The 22,323-nt window shown below is 50.2% G+C and overlaps 1 protein-coding gene across 4 annotated transcripts in view; it reads right to left on the reverse strand.

Annotated features, from left to right (window-relative positions):
- MEGF6 (multiple EGF like domains 6) overlaps window positions 1-22,323 on the reverse strand; it is a 76,964-nt gene that overhangs the window by 19,974 nt on the left and 34,667 nt on the right. For 3 of the 4 annotated variants that reach the window (XM_057418079.1, XM_057418063.1, XM_057418071.1), the window contains exons 6-10: window positions 11,527-11,649; window positions 4,211-4,336; window positions 3,241-3,363; window positions 2,739-2,861; window positions 1,439-1,576 (exon numbers count right to left, since the gene is read on the reverse strand). In XM_057418079.1, coding sequence (XP_057274062.1) covers window positions 1,439-1,576; window positions 2,739-2,861; window positions 3,241-3,363; window positions 4,211-4,336; window positions 11,527-11,649 — 633 coding nt within the window. Of the gene's footprint in view, window positions 1-1,438; window positions 1,577-2,738; window positions 2,862-3,240; window positions 3,364-4,210; window positions 4,337-11,526; window positions 11,650-18,885; window positions 19,072-22,323 lie in introns of those variants that run through there. The other variant, XM_057418088.1, reaches the window with a different exon arrangement.

Consider the following 22,323-nt stretch of genomic DNA (forward strand, 5'->3'; position numbering starts at 1 on the left):
AGATCTCCTCTGCACTGTGCTCCCCAGCCAAAGGAGGAATCCCGAATCCCAGAGGCCTGTGAGAAGTCAAATGTGATTGAGATTGAGGCTTGTGTGCTTACAGATAGGGGGTGATTCCAACTTGCTCTTGCTTTCTGATTTACCCTGTTACAAACAGTGATGTCTAGTTCAGAGGTGGTGGAGAACTGTGGGGTTCCTTCAGACTGCCTCAGAGTGAAGTCTCTGAAAGATGGATCTAGATAACCTGGAGCAAGCAGAGCTCCTGCAGCTCCTTCAAGCCCCTTGTATTTATGGGACTCCATTTGTCCACTGTGAAGTGGAATTACTGTGGTGCCCATGTAGTAAAGGGGTTTGAAGCATCCCCCTACCACTGGAGTAGGCTGCACCAAGGAAGTGCTGGGCTACGAAAAGCTTACTGGGCTTTGTAGTGTGCAAAGGAATAATGTTCTTTCAGAGCCGACTCCTCTGGGAGAGGAATCACCCCCTTTGCACAATAAAACCCCTCTGCGTGTGCCCATGGCAGCCTGCTAAGGAGTTTTTGTTCCAAACAGATGCCCTGGACTAACATGCTCCTGGAAAAGTGCAGAAGGATGGTGGTACTGAACTAAGAACTGAATTCAGGATCTCTGGAGTAATATGAACTGCACCTCCACACTGCATGCAAAAGTGTAAGTACTGTTTTGCATCACTGAACATTTATTTGGTAGCAACCTCCTGCTTGCTGGTCTTATGGAAAGAGGTCTTCAGGTATAAGTGCCTCAATGCACAGACCCTGCAGCTAACCTGCAGAGCTATGTCACCTTTGGATGGGTACGCAGCTTTGGTGAACAAGTCTGAGCTACAGGAGTACACCCCAGCCCCACACGGTGGTGCAGGAAATGTCTGGGTTGTGAGCACTACAGTGGGTTTCCAACCAGGTTATTGCTCCAACAAGCACAGAGTGATGCAGTATAAAGTGCGTGCCTCAACCTTACAGCATTCACAGAGCTCAAGGTGCATTTCACCCTTACCTCTCCATTAGCCCATACTTTACAGACTGAATGGGGCTGAACTACACTTGGCTTGTAGCTAATAACTCCTCCACATCACTCATTTATTCAAATTACACTGCTGCTTCCTTTGAGATAATAGGCAAGATGGCACATTGTGAGCATTGGCCCTTCTAGACGTTAAGCTCATAGGTATCTGAGATGCAAGTCTCTATCTGCCTTAGATCAGATTCAGCAGGGAAAAACTACCTAGTTCTGAAGTCAATGTTTGCTGCCCAAGTAGGTTTTGGGGTTTGAGGAGGTCTTAAGTAGAGCAATATCTCATCTCCTCTTTGCATCTGTTTCTAGGCTTGTTAGCCTGTTTGTAGTGCACATACACACAGCAGTTAAGCTAGAGATCCTCATCATTGCTTGTAGAAACAAGATCTGGACCTTTTCCCTTGCCTTACCAGTGCATGTCTTCTGGTCCTCTTCAAGCCGATAGCCAAAGTTACAGGTACAGACCGGGCCGGAGCTGGTGTGGTGGCAGCTATGGGAGCAGCCCCCGTTGTTGGCTTCACAACTGTTCACAATCTCCATTTCTATCCCTGGAAAAGACACAGGTTAGGGCTGTGCTGCACATTTGTGTACATCAGCTGGAGCTGGCATCCACAGCAGCGCAGCCCTGCTGAGGAGCAGAGATCTGCAGTGGGGAAGGATGAAGGCAGATTTGCTGGGCTGGGAAGTGATGTATAAAAATACATGGAGGGATCCCAGGCAAGGCCCCATGTAGCCCTTTAGGGACAGGCTCTGGACAATCTCTGAGATGAAGCAGACTGCAGACAAAGCTGCTGCCATTCCTGACAAGCTGCAGGATGTGCTGCCAACCGAAAGTTGGCTCAGCCTTTGTACATACAGAGCTGTTCTGATGCCAGCTAGGAATGGGAGCAGCAGAAAAGAGCTAACTATGGAAACATCCAGATGCCTACAGCTAGCAATGTGAGTTACATGTCAAAAAATGGCAGGCACAAACATCAACAGCAGCCATAGATCATCTCAGCTTGGCAGGCTTTCTGTAAACTTGTCTGGTTAATTAAGCTTTCTTAAACTAAAAGCAACTTGTACCATGAAGCTTCGACTCAATCCTCAATGCCAGGAAAAGAGTTTCTGCCTTCAAGGACGTTTGTGAGGTTTTTTAGAGTGTTCAGACCCAAGGAGGATGGAAAAAGGGGAGTTTGATGCTTCCCAATGGATCTGTGCATGTCAGAACCAGAAGCTGTGCCATGGTGGTTCTCTCCATGCGCTGAATGCCGACAGCCCCACTCTGTGCTATCGCTGCTGATGTGTCTTAGCTGACCAAAGATGCATGAACAGTCTGGCTGGCTCTTGCAATAATAGTGTTTATTTCTCCTCCTGATGGGAGCAGATGTGATCACTTCACTAGCTCAATTCCTCCTTCAGCGACACATCTGCAGCTCACTGAACTCATCCAGCAAAGTCCCCAGGAGCAAAACTTGGCCTCTTTGGAGCCAAATAGCTCCAAATCATTTGCCTAAACCAGCAAAAGTAGCTTCACGGTAACTGTAGAGATCAGACCAAGTGTTTTATCCTGGTGGGAGGGTGACCAGCCCCAGGTCTGCTTGTGAAAGTCTTCAATACCGATTGCTCTAACTTGGTCCCACCAGTTCCCAAGGACAGTGCACAGGCACTTGCCTGCAGGAGCAAACCCACCTCCCGTCCCCCCGGATGGGGTCTGCGTGCGGTACTCACGGTAGCATTGCCTGCCATCAGCCCCCAGCTCGTAGCCTGGGTTACAGGTACACTTGAAGGAGCCCCGGGTGTTGAGACACTGGTGCGCACACATGGCCAGTCCAGCCAGGCATTCATTCACATCTGCGAGAGATGAGCAGTCAGCAAAGCAGGTTGAGCCATGAACAGTCTTTCAAAGGGACACTTGTTTCTATCCTCCAGTTTTTCACCAGTTTCTTGCACCCTGAGTGCTCCCCTGGGGTCAGACTAACAAAGAAACGGAGTTAAGAGCTCGGAATTACAGTAAATCTTCCTAAGAACTTGGATCACAACGAACTTGAGTGTTCCAGACGACTCAAGCAGGGCTGTTGGCCAGACACCGAGTGCTTTCATGCCACCCCTTCGGAAGGCTTGTGCATCGCTCCACTGCATTCACAAACACCAGCAGTTAGTCTGATGGAGCATTGCTGCATGCCATGGGACACAGTTGGTTTTCCCCATGAAAGCTCTGCCAGGGGCTCACCTTCACAGGCCTTGCCATCGGGAGCCAGCCGGTAGCCAGGGTGGCACTCGCAGCGCGGTGTCCCGCGGTGGTTGTGGCACCGGTGCATGCAGCCCCCGTTCCTGTCGCTGCAGGGGTTCCTCACTGCAGGTCAAAGCAGAGGCAGGCTCAGTTCATGCCAAGCTCTTGTTGGCATGATGCTTATGGCAGAACAGAGCATCAAGCAGTTATCCCTAGCAATGAAGTCTGTGAAAGAGCAGACAGAAAATCTCTGCTACTGCACTCTGGTTGCTGCTCCACCCAGGGAGGAGGATTTACACAGTGTGAGATCCTGCAAAACCCAGGCACTAATCTGAGCAAGACCGTTCCAGCAGAAGCTTGGCATGGGCATGCACCTCTAGGGATTTCAGAGCAAGGGCTAGGCAAATTTGCTTGGAGTGCTCCTAGCAAGAGGTTTGCCAACCTCTGACCTGTGCCAGGACCTGGACAGATGCTACAAAACCCTACTGACGGCTGTGTTTTTAATACTCCAGTTTTCCCTTCTCCCTTAGCAACTTCACAGCTAAAGATTTTCCCCCTCCTGCTTCTTGAATGCCAATTGCTAGGAATAATAAGATTAAACTTCTGCTCTACATCCCCTTCAGCTTCTCTTCCTCCTGCAGCCGGGAGCAGGTCAGCCAGAAAGCTGTCTGCAAGCACAGGGAGATGATCCCATCCTGCTGCTGTTCCATCACTTTCTCAGGAGCATGTGCCTTCATACCAAGTCATTTTGGATGGCTCCTTAATCTCTTCCCAGCCTTTCAGAATAAGCTGCAGAATAAGTCCATAACACAATAACATGCTTTTTTTTTTATTGGAGATAAAGACCCAAGTCTGATCTATTGGACATCTGAGCATGTAAGGGAGTGCTCCCATTCCCCCAGCTCAGCTCCCCTGGGCCCAAGCAGATCCCTGCCTCCCCATCTCCCCTTGTGTGCTCAAAGGGACTCACAGACACAGCGCTTGCCATCCTCCCGTAGCTGGTAGTTGTGCCGGCACTGGCACCGGTGCTGTGCCAGCGTCACCTGCACGCAGTCATGCTCACAGCCACCGTTGTTCAGGGCACACGAGTTCACAGCTACAAGGAAAAGGGATAGGCTGTGAAGAGCAGCATCGGGTAAGATCAGCTCCACAGCGTGTTGCAGGAAGGGAAGCTGCTGCCCATCATGCTTCTAGCAAGCATCATCCCTCCCCGAAGGGTGCCCATCTCAATGAGGGGGCTTCTTGTGCTGCGCTATTGCTGGAGGTCTCGTTTTGTTCACAGAGGCACTGCAGGTGCAATGCCACAGCAAGTGTAGCTTCATTCTGCTCAGAGAGAGTTGCACTTGGGTGTATTCAGGTTTTCCTGTAACAAAATGATAAGGAGCATGAAGTTGCTGGCTCTGTGTTGTGCAAAAGACCCTGATTACGCAGGGCAGTGGGTACCATGAATTCTTACGGGAGTATTTAAGGAAAAAGGTTTTAGGCAGCATCCTGCATGTCTGAATTTCAAGCCCCCCAGCTCAGTGCTTTGACTAGGAGATTTCTACATGACACTTAAGGCACATGTCCTATGGCTCGTCCACACTGCAAGTAACTGATGCTTTAACCAGCAGTCGCTGAGCTGAAGAAAGGCTGGTGTGAGCTGTGATTTCATCCTCCAAGGAGGCTGCATTGGGAATTGAGATTCCCGACTGGTGTTCCTGGTCTCGCTGCACCGTTTCTGTGTGGCCCTTGCGCAAGGAGCTTTCCTGCCCAAAAAGATTCTCAAGTCAGAAAACAGAAGGTTTTGCCTAGGCTACGGCAGAAAACAGATCTCATGACCGAATTTGTGGACTGTCCTGTTCTTTACAAGCTTGCTATCATTAATCAGCCTTAAAATAGCCTTCTCCTCCCTCCTCTGATCTTATAATCTGGCCCTTCTCTGCAGGACAAGTGATAAAAGCATGATGTTTAACCAGAGATGCGTGCATCTTGCAGCCAGCAAGCGGGGAGGGTTTCGCCTACTCATTTTTACCAGGCAGCAGCTATTCAGGATCACTGACCTTGGTGTATCTAAGAGAAATCTGAGCTAGAAACAAAGCTAGAAAATAAATCTGGAGGAGGATTCATGGACACTGGCAGATAAATCATCCTGGGGTAATTACATAGCTCCAAAGGGATAAGTCTCCTTCTAAACCACTGCGTGTCTCCCGAGTTAGCCTAACTACTCCTTAATCAGTGAGCATCTCCAACATGCTTCAAAGAGAGGTGTCCCCATGGGGTTGGGAAATTGGCCTTTAAAGTTGGCTCTTCCTCTCAGGAGACACAAATGGGCAGGAAAGGCACCGCATGCTGCACATCAAAGCTGGGTGGGTGCGACACGGCTAAAATCCAGCCAAGGTCTGCGATGGAAACTCGGACCTGGTTTTCATAAGCACAAGTACAAGGAGTTGTGGTCTCACACGTTTCTGACCTATTTTTCAGACTCCAGAATAAACCAATGTGCTGACTGCGAGGAATCTTGCGAGAAGGTTAAAAATATCCCTAATGAAAACCATCACTCCGCAAGCGAACCCTTCAGGTAACCGTGGTGCCCTTGACAACCTCGACAGTTTGGCGAAGCAGGCGAGCTGGAAAGCACGTGCTAGGAGAAGTTCCTGCTTTTAGCAAGGTCTCCATGCCCTAAGGTGAAGTGGGTCTGTGGAGCAGCCGTGCCCAGGATGCGGATGAGGGGGTGGCTGTGGGTACTAATGTGTTGCATTACTTGGGCTGCACCAGAACCTGGTCTGAGTATTCGAAAGAGTGTATTCTATACATAAACCACTGCAAGTAATTTGATTCAACCTCTCTTGTACATTAGTGAAACCCAAATATTTGGCACAGGAGGAAAATAAAAGGCAAAACTGTGTATTAAATTCTCTTTTCTTTTTCAGCAATAAACATGCCTTGACTCGATGCTGAGGAGTTCTCTCACTTCAAGCTTCCAAACCCCAACTTCCCATTGTATGCCTCTAACTAAACAACACTTGGGGGAATAGGAGCAACTTAATAGGGTCAAAGTATTGTTGTACCCAACGCAAGCAGTTTATGTTAGTTGTGCTGACAGTGTTTCCTTTAATCCATTTGGAAGGAAACAACAGAAATACTTGATGTTCCCAAAAAGTTACAGGTCAGAGTTAGAGCACTCAAGCTTTTGCAGTGATGGGTGGTCATTTTAAAATATTCTGCTATATTAAAGCATTTAATGGCATATATGAAAAAATATCATTAATAATGTGCTTGTTGGAGTGCTTTGCTAAAAAAGAAGTAAAACAATGCTAACGCCTGCCAAAACATTCCTTCATATGGGAAAAGTACTGGGTTGACGTTTAATGAGTCAATGCAACTCATGTCTAAAATAACCTCCTGGTATGCAGTTATTTGTATGCATTTGTAGTCTAAATAACTGGCCTTCTTGCATACCTCTAAAAGACAACTTTTAACAATCCTCTAAAAGACAGCAGAGTGCAAAGAACTGAAGTCTTTATCATACAGAATTTAAGGAGACTGACATCCCGTAAGGTTGGACACAGCAGACCTTCCAAAAGCATTTTATATATCTTATTTCTAGCAAACATACTCTTCAGGACTAATAACCCCATCTGAGCCCCCCATTCGTGATTGCACACGATGATGGAGGGGTTGGCACACGCTGTTGCCTCAGTCACCATGGGTATGTTCCAGACCACTACGGGTAATGGGAACCAGAAGTCCTTTGCTGCCAAGAGACTTGAGCACGGTGCAGAAGCGGCTGGCATCACTGGCTATCTGGTGCTCATAAGCTATACAGGACTGGTGGCACACATGGGATGTAAAAGCAAAGCGATCGCATCCCGTGGTACCAAGCAGAGACACCCACAGCGCACGGATGGGCTTGTTTGTGCAGCCCCGCGGTTCTGCTGAGATAAGAACTAATTCGATTTGAGAGTCAAGAATAATAAGACAAAACAAATGAAACGCATTAAATTGGTCTGGGTGTCTCCATCAAAGAAAGAGCTCTCTCGCTCTGGCCCTCCTTGGCTGGCTTCTCGCAGCGTAGCAGCCTGCAGCCCTCGCTGCTGGCCTTGCTTTAATTACTGCTCTTTTTTTGCTGTTTACAGAAACACTCTAAAAATATTTCCATTCCCAGATGCTTTTCCTTGCTTAACATTGCTGTGAAAGCGGTGCCAAATCCAGTGTCATCTTGCGCATCACACAGCTTTTTGCAATTAAAGCTCAGACACATTTTCCACAGATGATATTTCGTCTGCAAGAGGGACCTCATTTCCATCCCCTCTGTCTGAAGGGAATGCAGCGCTGCTGAAAGGTGCTAACTCCTAGGTTCTGACCCTCTCGGGCCCAGGGAATGAACAAAAAGGGATGAAAAGGACACTGTTACTATCGGTTGCACGTGGGAAGCAGGTCTGAGAAGTAGCATCCTAACAGAGGAGATGCCACAGGGAGGTGGTGACAAGATTTCACTCAGTTTGACTCGAACTTCTCCTCTTTCCCATCTGTATCACGTCGTCAGAGCTAAGTAATTTGCCATCAGAAGCAGTGAGCTAATTAATACCTTATAAGCAACCTTAAGGAGCTGGAATTGAGCAGGACCTTCCCTTTTGGGATCGCACAAAACCATGGACTCTAAGAAATAGCTGAGGAACAGCTGAGAAACCTGCCTCTGGATAGGGAAAAGGTCACATTCTCTAAACCCTGCAAGCTGTCTGTATAACACATGTAAACTGACAACCTCTACAAAGCACACAGGGACCATTACCCTCTGTCACATAGGTCAAGCCCACACAAACTGTTACACATCGTCCTTCTGTTCGCTATACAAATCCCTGCTACATTTCAGATTTCTTCATTTAAAGTACTCTTAATATAAATAGGGATACATCATGTAATCCCAAACTGATTTATTCTAACCTCAGACGATTTCCAGAATCATGTTGTGTGTTAATACAGACCATCTCTCTGCTCTGCAGGCCAATGAAAGCAATTGGCTCAGATTAGATTCTTTGCTTTGGACTGGATTTCATCCCTCCGCTGAAACAGTGGAGAAGGACCTGAAGATGTCAGCTTCCTGCCTCCTGCCCATGTGGTTCTGATAAAGAAAGAGGTAATTTCAGGACGTCCAGTGACTCTCTTTGTTCTGTTTCACTTTCAATAGCACCATCTGCTCTTTTTCTCCCTTTTGTATCAAACTCATCAGTGACTTGCTATATTTGAACAACAAAGACGCAATAAAAGAATCTTGCATAACTGAGCTGCACCAACCATGGGTGAGACCTGCTGTGAGGCACAGAGCAGGGCACAGGAAGGTGGCTTTAAGCCACTGTTTGTGCTATCCTGAGCCACAGGTACAAGTTGAGCTGTCGGGGGCTCTTTGGCAGCATAGGTGCATCTCTGGGATGCAGCCCGTGCATGTCTCAGCCTCGGGCTGAAGGCTTTGCCTTGGCTGTCAGCTCTTCTTCCACACGCACAGAGGGATTGCTGCAAGGCTTCTGGAGTCCCTTGCTCACAATGACTGATGAAGCAGATGTAGCTCTGGTAAAGGAAGAGATCCCGAGGTGTGAGCATGGGGACACCACAAGCCTGCTGTCATCACCTGCCCTGGATTCTCCAGGCTATGTCAGAGATGGGATTTGAGAACACGCTGTTGTCCTGAGCACAGAGCCAAGCTCGGCTTGTGCTGTAAAAGGGACCAAAGCCCTTCCTTACAGCCGGCCTTAAGCTTGGCACGTGGAAAACACCTTCCTCTTCCCCAGGGGTGCGCTGGGTGCTCCTGAAACGGGAAAACTGGCGTGAGAAGGGAGGGAGCGCTGGGCAAGGCCCCTGCCTTCCCTGCTGCCGCCCGCACGCTGCCCTGCGAGTGCTGCCTCGTCAGGAACGCTGCCCTAATGAAAGCCACGTGCGCTCCCAGAGCAGAGCAAAGCCCCTGGCTCCGCGCTGTAAATGTTTATGCAGCCCGAGCACTGAAGGGAAGAACCGCTTGCATGTACTTGTGAGAGCATCACAGAGTGGGAGCGCACGCTCCGGGTCACCACAGTCACCCCTAGAAAGCTGCCTGCCCCGGCTGCACGCTCATGGGCTCGCTCTCCAAGCACTGGGGAAGGCGAGAAATGGGAGAGAGCATCCCACTGCCGCGGCCGAACCTGGGGTGGGAGCATCCCCTCGGCAGCCTCCCATCGCCACCAGCCGAGGTGCTGCCCGTGCCCAGGCTCTGCTCTTCCAAGGGCATGGACATTACACGCATGGGAGTTGTGCAAGCTCAAAGCACATCAGGCTGGGCTGCTGTATGTGACTGCTGCCGTGCAGCCAGCACACACAGGGAGGACAGAGGTTGGGCTCCAGCACCATCATCCAGGATCCATAAGGGCAGAAAGCACTATGGGACAAGTATCAAACGGGGCGCTTCTGAGACACAGGCACCCACTGCACAAGGTACAGCCAAAGACACTGGCAGAGGAGTAACCAGCAAATCTGTGCCCTGCTCTGAGCTTTTATGAGACAAAGGTGTTTCCTTCCACCCCTTCACACAACCAGCTGAATCAGTCAGTACGAAGCTGTTGCAAAGGTGTAGCTGAGAGACACATGCACACAGATGTGTTAAGAACAAAAGGCACCAGTCCTGAAGGGAGAAAGCCAGATTCTTATTCCCCTTCTGTTTGTTGTTATTTGAGCAACACATTGGACAGTTATGCAGTGAGAGGGGTTCTACTTGCCCTGCCTGGGCTGCATCGACTTCCCCGTGCTCTTTGTGGCTCACAGGGGCACAGCAGATCCTGCCAGCTCCCTCCCCAGAGCTTCCAGGAGCTGCCCAGTTACTCCCATAGCAGATCAGGTTTCATGAGCAGGGACCCCTTCGTTTTGGCAGATGAATTCCAACCCTGTGCACACGATGGCAAAAACTTGCTCAGAAGTTTAATGCAAAGCAGGTTTGCAGCGCTTGGTGCGAGCAGCCCAGCAGTGCCCTGCACGGCACAGCCACGCAAGCTGGGAAGCCTAAAGAATGAGAGAAAAGGATGGAAAAGGTTTTTAAATGAGAGATTCCACTCTATAGAGATCCCTTTAATATTTCCTATGGGAATAATTTCACCTTCTGGGGCTGACCCCGCTGAGAACGCTCCTGATTTCGGGTTCCCTCATGTGTTATTCTATGAGGCAGAGGCAGCAGGATCACCACATACCACAGAAAGAACTACACATTATAGAGGCAGTTATTAGATGACAGACCACATGCACACACATGCAAACAGTAGCAATGCGTGCCCATGAACACAAGTTGACGTGTTCGGTGCTAGTGGGCTGTGAGTGGTTCGGCTTTAAGAATACAGGGCACTCAGTGAACTCGCACCTTAAATGTACGTCCCACTGCACTTCAGAGGGGCCCTGTGGGTACTGCTTCCTTCCATGGCTCTTTTCCCTGCCCGCATCACCATTCCCACCTGGAACAACCCAGCCTCACGCAGTCGTTTCAAGCCAACTCTGGCATGTGACTATATTCTGAGAGAAACCAGCAAATGGCCTTTGTAACAGCATCGCCCGGGAATTCTTTCCACTTGTACGAAAATATCCCTCAAAAAATGGAAAAATGTGTCAAATCAAGCGCTGCAATAAAACCAGCAGCAGATGCTGGAAGGCAAATCCAGGCTCCAGCCTCTGAGCCTCCAGTCTGGGGCTGGCAAACAGCAGTGTTCCAAGAAATTAGCCCAGGAATCAGCCGCAAGCCAAACCTGGCATCTCAGCTGCAGTGTCTGGACACACACCATCTGAACGGCTGCCTGACCAACATCCCATGGTCCACACAAAGCTGTGCTTATTTCCACTGGCTATCACACCCAGAGCCTAGGGAAACAGTAGAGATAACAATGGGACTGACTTGGACTTTTTCATAATCCATTTGTTTCATAATCCATCTTTTCATTAGCTCTTTGTTTTGAAGATGCTGGACCTGATACACCCTCTATCAAAACCAGAAGCACCAGAGCACTGGAATTTACTTCTCCTGAACCAGGATAAACTGAGGAACTGCAAAGATGTCAAAATCACACTGAAGAACAACAAACACTATCAGTTCAGTAACAAAAACACCTTAGGGAAGACAACCTGGATCCTGACAAGCAAAGGAACATGCAATCCATCACCATCATCTCCAGTTCCCTGCACAGCGGGCAAATCTGAGCAGATAAGCCAATGGAAGCATTCTTATACAGTGCCACGTACAGGTAGGAAAAGGGCTATAGAGAACTGGTGATTCTCCAGGGATCTGAACCTGTGACTTACCAATGCAGGTCCTGCCATCCGTGTGCAGGCGGAAGCCTGGCTTGCATTCACAATAGTAAGATCCAAGGGTGTTGACACATCTGTGCTGGCAGCCCCCATTGTGGACTTGGCACTCATCAACATCTGCAGAAGAAAAGGGAAGAGGGGAAAAGATTCAGGGGAGTGGGCATGATGGCCTGTGGAGCCAGGATTATGTATCCTCTGCGGACTGAGTCCAGATTGGAGGAATGAATGCAGAGGGAACAGAATCACTATTTCATTATGTTCAATCAGTGAAGCTATTTGAGACATTTCAGGGACAAGCATGCAATCAGTGAACAAAAAAAGACCCCCAGAAGCATCACTTTGTCAAGTGGCACAAACCATCCTTGATCTCACTCACCTCCCAAAGGTCACTTTTCCCATTTGCTCTAAGGTTATGGATTAATTAATGTTTTATACTTCCTTACTCTTTATGTGTTGAAAACAGGCTGAGATAGCCCATTTGCTGCTTACTACATGAGGAGCAAACCTAACATTCAGTGGGAGCAAACACCCAGTGATACAGAGTGAGGTGAGGGGTGGGATGCGGAGCAGCAGAGGCTCTCATCCTGCCCAGCCACACTCATCCTCCAGCAGCACAGAAGCTTCCTGAGCTCAGCCAGGTGCCAAAGATGAGAGGTTTTGCTGTTTCACTTCTCATCTCAGTACATGGCAGAGCATTTAGCACATTTCACACCTTTTATGCCTCTGGAACAGCTCTGATCTGCTGCAGAAAGGCAGCACAGAGGGGTATCAGATATAAGCATCCTGTGCTCAGAACTGCTGTGAGACACTGGAGGTGAGAAAGAAAACCCCTTAATGCCTGGAGAAAGTCATGACAATGGGTTTGCACATAATCCAGGCAACACTTCTGATGAAGTCCAACTGGACCCCAAATACAAAGGGGGAGATTCTGACTGTGGCTCAAGCCTGGGGAAACTGAGGCAGCCATTCCTGCAGCAAGGAATCCAGTCACGGCCAGTTCAACTGGTAAAAACCACAGCCCCCAAGAAAAGGAGGGGGGGGGGCAGAAAAATCCCTTTCTCTGAGCCAGGAAGATCTTCTGCCAAGTGCTGAGCAATCCCACAAGGGCTCAAACGGGAACTGGTCCATGAGGTCTCGGTAAAAAATCCTGTTATATTTTGTTATCAAAGCTTCGAATCCAGCAGCGCGTTACAGAGAGCGAGATTCTCCTCTTTCCCAGACCTACAATTGCCTTTAAGTGCTGGGAGCATCTTCCAGAACTGAGAAGTGTAGGAACGTTTGGAGCTCCCAGTTACACGGTGCTAACTAAGATGCGTATCAGAAGATTGTCCAAAGCAACTGCAAGTTTCTAAGAAGACAAAAGACTCCTTCACAGGGCTACAATTAGAAATAACAGGGATGTTTGTGGCTGCAGCTGCACAGCTCCTTAATTACTGCCGTCTGTGTGGGGGTGCACACATATACCTGTGTACCTTTCAGACTGTAAAGGATGTAAGATCTTCCTCCGGTCAGATGGGGATCCGGATCACGTTCCCGCTGCCAGCAATAAATCCAGCCAGCAAAGCCCTTTTCCACGGAAAAAACACTTCAGGAGTTTGGGGTTTTATCCTTCCCATGCACGTTGTGAAGACACCTTCAGCACGCACAGCTATTTCCCGCTGGCACAGCGAAGCTGGATCGCGATCCAGAGCCAGGCTGAGCGCTGAACCAGCACCGTTTCATCGATGACTGTTACTAAGAAGATAAAGAAACACTTCCTCAATGAATCACAGCAGGGTGTTGCTCCCGGCTGTGTCTTTGCAAGCCAGCGGAGCAAAAACCTGCTCAGGCCTCACCCTCCTCGCCCAGCATCGCCTGCTCCGACCGGATGGCAGCTCTCAAAAGCCCATCAAAACCACAGGAGAAGGAGAAACACAACCTGGGCTGAAGCCAGTGTGCAACTTCTGCATTCGTTCCATTAATTTCACATTCATCAGGTTAATTACCAACTAAATCAGCCAGCAGCAAGCAAAGGGACTGGGTCAGGGATGAAATGGGAGGCAAAGTGGGAAAGGAGATGCTTGACTCTGTCTTTCTCTGCTGCACAGTAATGATAGAAAATGACTGTTGTCTCAGAATACTTTTCATTAGAAGGCTTCTTGCTGCTTAAAAAGTTAAAACCTAAGGATCAGAGCACATGAAAATGGTCCTTTCTGTCCTGGCGATGCTCTCCATTGGAGCTGAAGTCGTCATTAACCCAGCAGAAAAGAACAATGTCTGTAGTGCCTTTGCTCATTCCCTGGGCTGTAGATTCCTCCTCTGGGCACTTTAGAAGGTTTTTTCTTCCTGTTTTTTTCCAAGATGCTTCATTTTGAAAGAAGGGAAAAGGAGCAGATTTTTGAGGTGAAACATAAGCTTCAAGTGATGCTCTGCAAAGAGCAACACAAATCCAAACCAGCTTTCCAGGGGGGAAAGAATGCTGCGGCATGAGTCTGAGATGCCTGTCAGAGCAGCCCAGCTCTAATTAAATCATTCTCCTCTGCAAAGGCTGCACACAGTTTTCATGCTACAGAGCTCTGGAGCCCCTGATGCCCTCCCTGATGTGCAGCAGGGAAGCAACTCATCAGGCGTGATGCCAGAGCATCCATCCTCCCAGGTTCTTCCTTCAACAGCTCTCCAGCCTGCATGGTGGAAGCATGGCCAGCCCTGTGCCCAGCCAGCCACAGAACAACAGATATTGTGGCTTTTGGGTTTTCCCAACATCTCTATGGGCAGAACTAGCTCTAATACACAAAATTGGCTCCGTTCTGCTTAAAAACAGGAAAAGTGGGGTTTAGGAAGATTTTCTATGGAGTTTTCTGGTCTGAATTTCAATGGCTGTTCCATTGCTTTATTTCAGCTCTAATCTGAAACCGTGGAGAATTTACTGTCCAAAAAAGTAAGTGATGTGTTGAGTAAACTTCTTATTTTCACCCCATTACTCATACTCGGTAATTATACATCTCTTCTCTAAACATCTCTTCTTTCCCCTTTGTACTTTTCACCCTCTAAATCCCTGTAATCGCAGAGGGCTGTCTCCATCCCACCTTGCCCTGGGAAAGCGACCGATCTTTCCTCACTCCTCAGCCGTAGAAACACCCATCACCATCCCCCAGTAACCCACCACGTCCCATTTTCCCTTCTGGAGCCTCGCTTATCACCTTCTGCAGCAACACACAGATATTTGACATACACTGCACGATGGTGTGAGCAAAATGAAACCTCCCACCCTCGGCACCCCTGGCAGCAGGGCAGCGGTGTCATCCCTTGGGTTTATACCTTTGGAAACGGCACAGTTTGCCCAAGCACATTCAAACTCCAGTATGAGTGCACAGAGAGAAGAGGCACCTCCTGGGAGGATGTTCTAAGGAGAGTCTGTGATTTCTGGTGGGGACTGGTTGCTTTCAGTCCCCAGACTGTGGAGTTATGGGCTGCTAAGAAGAAGGAGCCACAATGATGGTGTGCTGGGGCCTGGTCCAGGTTTAAGAGGATCTTTCTGCCCTGCCCTGGCTCATGCTGGGGAATGGGAATTGTTCCTGCTCCATTGGACACTCTGGGCAGCTCTTGCCTGGCCATGCCCAAGCACCAGGGTCCATCCCACAGCCCTGGACTGCTCCCTGCAACAGACAACTGAGTACGGAGAGAGGAAAGGGGCAAGAGCTGCATTTCCCACTGGGACCTGTGATGGAAGAGGCACCATTCCCAGCACATTGTCCTGGGAAGAGTAAGGGTGCAGGCCCACTGGTCACCCCCAACAGCAGCATCTCCAGCCTGCCCCAGGGCTCACCAGGGCATGATTCACCAGGAACATGAACCACAAAGCAGCAGGATCATCACTGCAAAGGGTCACGTTGCCCTCGGTGCACGTCTTGGCAGCACAAAGACCCGAAACCCTACGTGCCGCGTTGCGAGATGCGGTTTGGGGCACGCCGAGGTTGTTTTTCCTATTGGAGAGCTGACAAAGTCTGTTTGAAATTAACACACCAAAGGAGGGAAATGAGAAGCATGCAGGCTGTGCTTCAGAGGAGGCTGCCTGACACTGAGCAATCGGAGCCTTGCCAGGACAGAGCACACCAAGCCCACGTGCCGGGATGCTCTGCCAGCACGGGTAGGGCAGAGGACACTGGCCAAAGCCCACCGAGGCAGACATGAAAACCAAACATAGCAAGAGCCTGGGTGTGGGACTTGGCTTATGGGGTAGGGAAACTTCCCTGCTGCTTAAGGAACCCGGAGTTCGTGTCCTCATCCACAAGGACACGGGCTCACCCGAGGAATGGCTGATGCTCCCATCAGCCTCATCCCTAACAGAAACAATCCATCGGACCTCAAGCACCATCTACGTGGACCAACAGGGATAACGCTGTGATCAAATGTAGGGAAGATGAACAGAAGAACAAAAGGGAGGCGGGTGTGAGGAGATGACTTTGGTTAAGTGCACTCTCTGACCATGCACGGGTCCTTCGAGAAGCAATTCAGTGATTTATCTCTGACAAGAGCTCCGGGTAAAAGGAAAGAAAGTGGCAACAGCAGCCCTGCAAATTACTAAATATTTGGTACAGAGGCAGTTTATCTCCTCTGAAAGGCTGAGGAGGAGGAGACAGATCCCAGCTGGAAGCACGGGCAGCAGATAGCTCAGGTCCACTCTATCTGGCCGAACAGCAGTGCCAGGCTGTAATCCCTGCGGCAATTAGCCCGGATTACAGAGCAGGGCTGCAGGGAAAAGGTTAATTGAAATCCATCAAAATGAGCGTGTGTGGGACTTAGTGACTTTATCTTTCCAGTACCAGTTTGTTGAAGCCAACTCAGCAGTTTTAAGAAGTAAAGAGCCTGGAAGGAGACAAGGAGCAGGATGCTGGGCGGCCAGAGCCTCCACCAGGAGGAGTTCAGTGTACCGGATGAGAAACCAATCTAGATTAGGAGCTTCACAGAGCGATTTGGGCTGGCATCCCTTCCAGGGCAGCCCCTCCTAGCCAGATAGGAGATGCCCATAGCTTTCCCTTGCTTCCAAAGGCGCTCCAGGAACAGATGCATCGGTTTATAGCAATCAAACGAAGTGAAAGTGCATCAAGGAGCTGTTCTGCCTCAGTCTCTTGCTTTGTCCTCAGCTCACCTTTCTCTGCCTTGAAGCACAGTGGCTGGGAGTTGCCCAGCTCCTTTCTGCTCACGGCTCTGGCTCTGGATGGTGCTGATAATTGCTCAGGGATGACACAGCGCGGAGCAGAGGTGCACGCACTGACAGGCAGGCAGCCTGTGCTCACCCACTCAAACCACCCCCCATAGCTCTGCCTCACCCCCTTCCCTGGGCAGGCTGCTCTTTTGACCAGAGGTGTATCGTCAGAGGCACGTCGCTGTGGTCCCTGTGCCAGGCCGTGGCAGCTGACCCCACTGATACACACTGGGATGTACCAGCTACGCTCTATCCTGGTTCCTGACATGCTTTAGAGAACCAGAGAGAGAATAACCCTAATCCCTGGCAGTGTTCAAGGCCAGGTTGGACAGGGCTTGGAGCAAGCTGCTCTAGTGGAAGGGGTCCCTGCCCATGGGAGGGGGTTGGAACTGGAGGAGCTTTAAGGTCCCTTCCAACACAAACCAGTCTTGGAGTCTATGATTAATACTAGGTACTAGGTCTACATGACTGTGACAACTTAATGCAAGTCCCCAGCAGAGCACAATGATCTCCCCTGTCATGGTGAGCTGTGTAAGGACATAGTGCACAGCACTGCAATCAGCCACTCCAAGCTAGCCAAGGACCCGACGGGGCCCTGTTTGTACACAGAAGGCATTTTAAGGCACTCGAGGCCTCAGTGAAGTGCACACCGCTGTTACACACACCAACCCTTCCCTCTCCATCCATACAATGAAACTGCCAGTGAAACACACACAGAGCAGTCTCTTGCGCTTGCTTTGCTGAAACACGGCTGCGTAGAAGGGAATTCTCTTCCAGTAAACCAGCACACGGTACTGTAAAAGTCATACAATGGAGAGAGTGGCTGCTACTACCTCTTGAAGAGAAGCTCAAGCAGCGAAGAAAAAATCATCAGCCAAATCCACTGTAAATATCAAGTTCAGGATGAGCAACACGACATCCTGAGCTGGCTCTCAGGAGCTTGTCCTGCAACAGGCATATGAGCTAATGGAGTTGGATGGAGACGGCGCATGCAATCTTGGGTTCAAGACAAACATCTGATCTATAAATAACAAACCAGCAACTCACCCCCTGTCTGAAGGTCTGGCTTAAATACATCAATATCACTTTTATAACTGACTGCTTGGGGCATTTATTTATTAGGATTATCTCATGATGAAATAATGCATTCCTCGATGTCTACATTACTCACAAGCATACAAGGTCTTTAGCAAATGTCACATATTCTCCACTATTTCCTAAATCTTCAGGAAACCACAAACCTTCCCTGACACTGAGCCAGCTGAACACGAGGAGGCAGGGGCAGGTATGTGTGTGCTCACAGAGCTTGCACCTCGCTCAGCAGCCCCATCACCTTCACACATCAGCCAGAGCACGGGAACATTCTTCTATTGGGAAGCAGCAACAGGAGCCGAGCGACTGCATCCCTCCACCTGCTCCAGGGGAAGCTCGGGCTGGCCAAGCGCTGCCCACACCACAACTGCCTTGAGATGCCTCTGCTGGGGGCTTGTTTCAAGCAGCCCCTGGTCAGTGGGACCATTTCTGCACAGAGAAGTCACTACAAGACATGGCTCAGCCAGCTCTCGCCCCTTCGCTCCCCAGCTCCTGACACCAGTTACTGCTGCCAGAGGACTCCCTGTGCACCTAAACCAGCAATGAGCAATGCTCTGTCCCCTACAGGACTGCTGTGCAGCACTCACACAGCCCAAACCCAGTCTTGCAGAGGGAAAGACAGACTTCTTTTGTACTCATGGAGTCCCAGACCCAAGCCCCGTCCAACCTGGCCTTGAACAGTGCCAGGGATGGGGCAGCCGCAGCTTCTCTGGGCACCCTGTGCCAGCACCTTATTTTTCATGATAAAAGAGTATTATATTTCATTTACTGTCCCAGACCAGGATGAGATCTTTCGGAACTGAGTAAAACCCCAACCCACGTACCCTAACAACATGCATGAGTTCGTAGCTCACAGTAGCTACTCTTAACCAAGCCAGATTGCTGCACAGCAACTGATGGAAAGAAACTCCAGTTTCTTTCCCCGAAGCAACCCCTCAGAACGACCAACCCGCCTGTGGTAACGCAAAGGGGTGGTTCAGATACAGCTCCAAGCAGGGCAGCAGATCACCTCCCCCCCTCCAACCTCTCGGTTTCCCTGCTCCCCACCTCCCGCATCCCCCTGCCCTGCTCCGTACCTGGCCGAGGCGGGGATCTGCCGGCTCCGTAGCCCGCCCGCCCGGCGTAGCAGGGGTAGCAGCTCCTCCAGAGGTAATGGTAGTGATCGCCGCCGGCGCCGGAGATGCTGCCCAGGGCGGCCGCGCACCACAGCATCACCCAGAGCGCCATGGCTCGGCGGGGCACCGCGGCTCCGCGGCCCGGCACCGCTCTCCCTGCGGCGGGACGGGAGGAGCGGGAGGAGGGCGCGGGGATGCGGGAGGAGCGGCTCTGGCCGCAAACGCTTGGTCCCCGCCGCGCCGCCCCTACCCCCGCCCCGCAGGTGAAGCCAAACCCGGCCGAGCCCTCGGGAGGGGCCCCGCGGGCGGAGCGATGCCGCCGACGGGGCGGGTTTGTGCTGACGGGGAGGCCGGGATCGGCTGCGGGGACCAGCGGCAGAGCGGGGGCTTCCCGGATCCCGGGCTCGGACACTGCTGCGCGCCGGGAGCGGAGCGCCGGGGACACCGTCGGGGCGGGCGGAGCAGCGGTTTCGGTGCAGGGGCTCACCGTGACCTGCCGGAGGGCAGCGTCTGCGCGCCCGGCCCTGGAGCCTCCGGCAGAGCCCTTCGCAGGGAAATGAAATCGGGTGAGGAGCCAGCACAGAATCCCACGGGAAGCCCTCGTGAGCCGCCTTTACCTGGAGCGGCAGCGGGGGGTTTTCCAGGAAATCACTGCTTTTCCCCGGGTACGTGATGCTTGGCAAGTGCCCTTTAGGATCACACCTCCCCAAGCAATGAAACTGCCACAGGCAGAAAAACCTTCACTGGGTTGTGCTTGAAATCATGAAATCATCAAATCCATCACCAAATTTAAGCCCAAAGGAGGAACAGCCCCTCCAATGAAACCCATAATATCACCGTTTCCTGTGAGCTGGAACTCAGAACTTTATTTTACCTTTTTCATTAAACAAGAAGCACAAATGGCTCATTGGGTTTTCCAGGGGCCAGCTCAAAAGCTCTCTTTAGCTTTCTGGAGCGTTTTGAAACGATGTGCTTGCAGGGCTGAGCTGGGCCTGCCACTCGGAGACATTTTAGCAGTGTGATTTGGCTGTAGTAAAATTCCAAATTAAAACTCGTGGTTTAGGCTGCAATGAATAGAATTCCATGAAAAGCTTTTGAAACACGGAGAGAAGCTGAATCCAGGAGGAAAACAACAATTTAAGGCTATTATAGAATCATAGAATCAACCAGGTTGGAAAAGACCTCTAAGATCATCAAGTCCAACCTTTACTGCCAAGTCCACCACCAAACAACGTCTACACTACTGCTGCAGCGGCTTCCAGAGGAAGGTAGCCTCTGGTTATGAGTCCCCTTTGCAGAGTGCTCCAAGCAAGAGCAACTTGCTAACATCTCAGGGATCTCTTCAGCTCATTACCGAAAATATCAGAGAGGAGATAGGGCACAATAGGGGCAGGAGGAGGGGAAATGCTGGAGGGGCATTACCAAGAGGCACCAGAGATCACACCAGCACTCCCCATGCCCCCCAGTGAACCATCACTGGTTGCAGTCCTACGCTGCCATCCTATTAGAAACCACCTTCAGACCTACCAAATACTTCACCCAGTTATTAAAAATAACACACTGCCAGACGTCAGGAATTGTCACTGCTGCCCCGGTTCGGTCCTTGGGGATTCTCCCGCCGAGCAGCGACATTTACGCCGTTACAACGCCAGTGTTGACATTTTTCCTGCGAATGTTTCAGCAGCGTTGACACACAGAAATGAATATTGCCACAGAGCTATGACAAACGGTCCAGACCCACTTCCTCAGCTCAGCAATGTCATTAAGGCATTGTCTGTCTGAACTGATCCTTGCCTGGAATGCGGATGAATCACAGCGAGCGCAGCTCTCCCAGGGACTCCCTGAGTCCACAGGCACCACCTGAAGGGACCTTGCCGCTGGCTCCACGACCTGGAAATTCCTCCTACATGGGCACGCACAGCTCCCAACAAAGAGCACTCGCTCCTTGGCCTGCAGAAACGAATGCTGGCACAGGCAGTGCTGCTCAGCAACGCCTGTGACAGACTTGTTCAGTCTCACAATTCCTCAGACTGTTAAATAACCCCAAATAGCGCTGAGAGGCTCAGACTTTTCCAGACAGCTCCGGCCTGTAACACATGGACCAAAAGTACATCAGGCTCGAACATAAACTGAATTCTGCTTATGTAATAAGTTATGCTTGGCCAGGTTCGAGCCAGCTCGAGCTTCCTTGTCACCTAATTTACTTCAGCTGATTAAGTACTAAGAGCTGGTTCGAGTATGGCAACACATTACAGTCAGCAGCAAGTCGTTACTGCTTCCTGTGGACTGAGCTGGGAGAGGCATCCAGAGGGTTCTTGAAACAGGGACCGAGCTGGACCGAACCCGTCCCTTTCATGGAATTTCATTCAGATTCAGTCTCAGCATTAATCAGTTGCCATAAGGACCTGAACAAGTTACAGCTGATGATGTGGTACTTTGCAGTTCAAAGGCGTGTTATGTCCCGGGGTTGATTCATCCCTGCACAGACATGGGTCAAACCAGCTTATGTGAATGCAAGTGCTTCTGTCTTCATCCAAAGATTACCTAAACCTTGAAACAAGTTTCTTCTGGTGCTTGAAAGGATTCTACAGTTAAAAGGATTCTACAGTTAAAATGGAGAATATAAAAGAGGGCAGAAACATGCAAGAGGTGGATGAAACAGGGAAGGAGAGCAGAGAGAAGGGGCTGAGGGGGATTCTCAGGTTCCCTCTGTCACCTTGAGTGGTGTGTACAAAGCATGTGGCACTGGCTGGCATGACGACGAGCAATGCAGGAAGCTCTGCTGCTCCTGGCTCCTGCATCCCTGTGCAGAGAGGAGCCAGCAGTGATTTGTGCTTCACGAGTTGTTTCAACATCTTTTACCTGCTTTCCCCCCCAGGGGCACATTTTGCCCGTTCAGGGTTAGCTTTCACCCTCCACTACATGGGGCTACTGGGAGCCAGGTTTTCTTTCATCTTATCATCAATTTTAACCAAAGAAGGTACCACAGAAATAGCTTGGAGGAAGAAACATCCCTAACGTTCTCGCATAACGTTGTGTAGCAGGACCTCGATCTCCCCTAGAACTTACCACACCTCAAAACATGTTATAAAAAAGAAAACCTGTTTGTTTCCTGTATGTAAAAACCCCAACCCATGAGTTCCCAAACCACTCTACAGGCAGCTCTCCCATGATAGATAAAGTTACAGGAATACTGGAGAGGCTCATGGTTACGAGCACAACCATCCTGTATCCAACAAAACAGAAACCCTCTCCAAGCACTGTGTATTACTGATACTGGTAAATCAGATGAGCATTAGCAGTGTACAAAACACATTTCTTTGCAACTCTAGATCATCAGCGCAGGTTCAAACCATGTAAGCAAAGAAGAGAGCTGGTACCATCCAGGGACTCAGTGCT

Source organism: Pezoporus wallicus, unplaced genomic scaffold (assembly GCF_028554395.1).
Source record: "Pezoporus wallicus isolate ANWC-B61680 ecotype Strahan unplaced genomic scaffold, APGP_CSIRO_Pwel_v1 contig_13766, whole genome shotgun sequence".
In the NCBI taxonomy this organism is placed as follows: Eukaryota; Metazoa; Chordata; class Aves; order Psittaciformes; family Psittacidae; genus Pezoporus; species Pezoporus wallicus.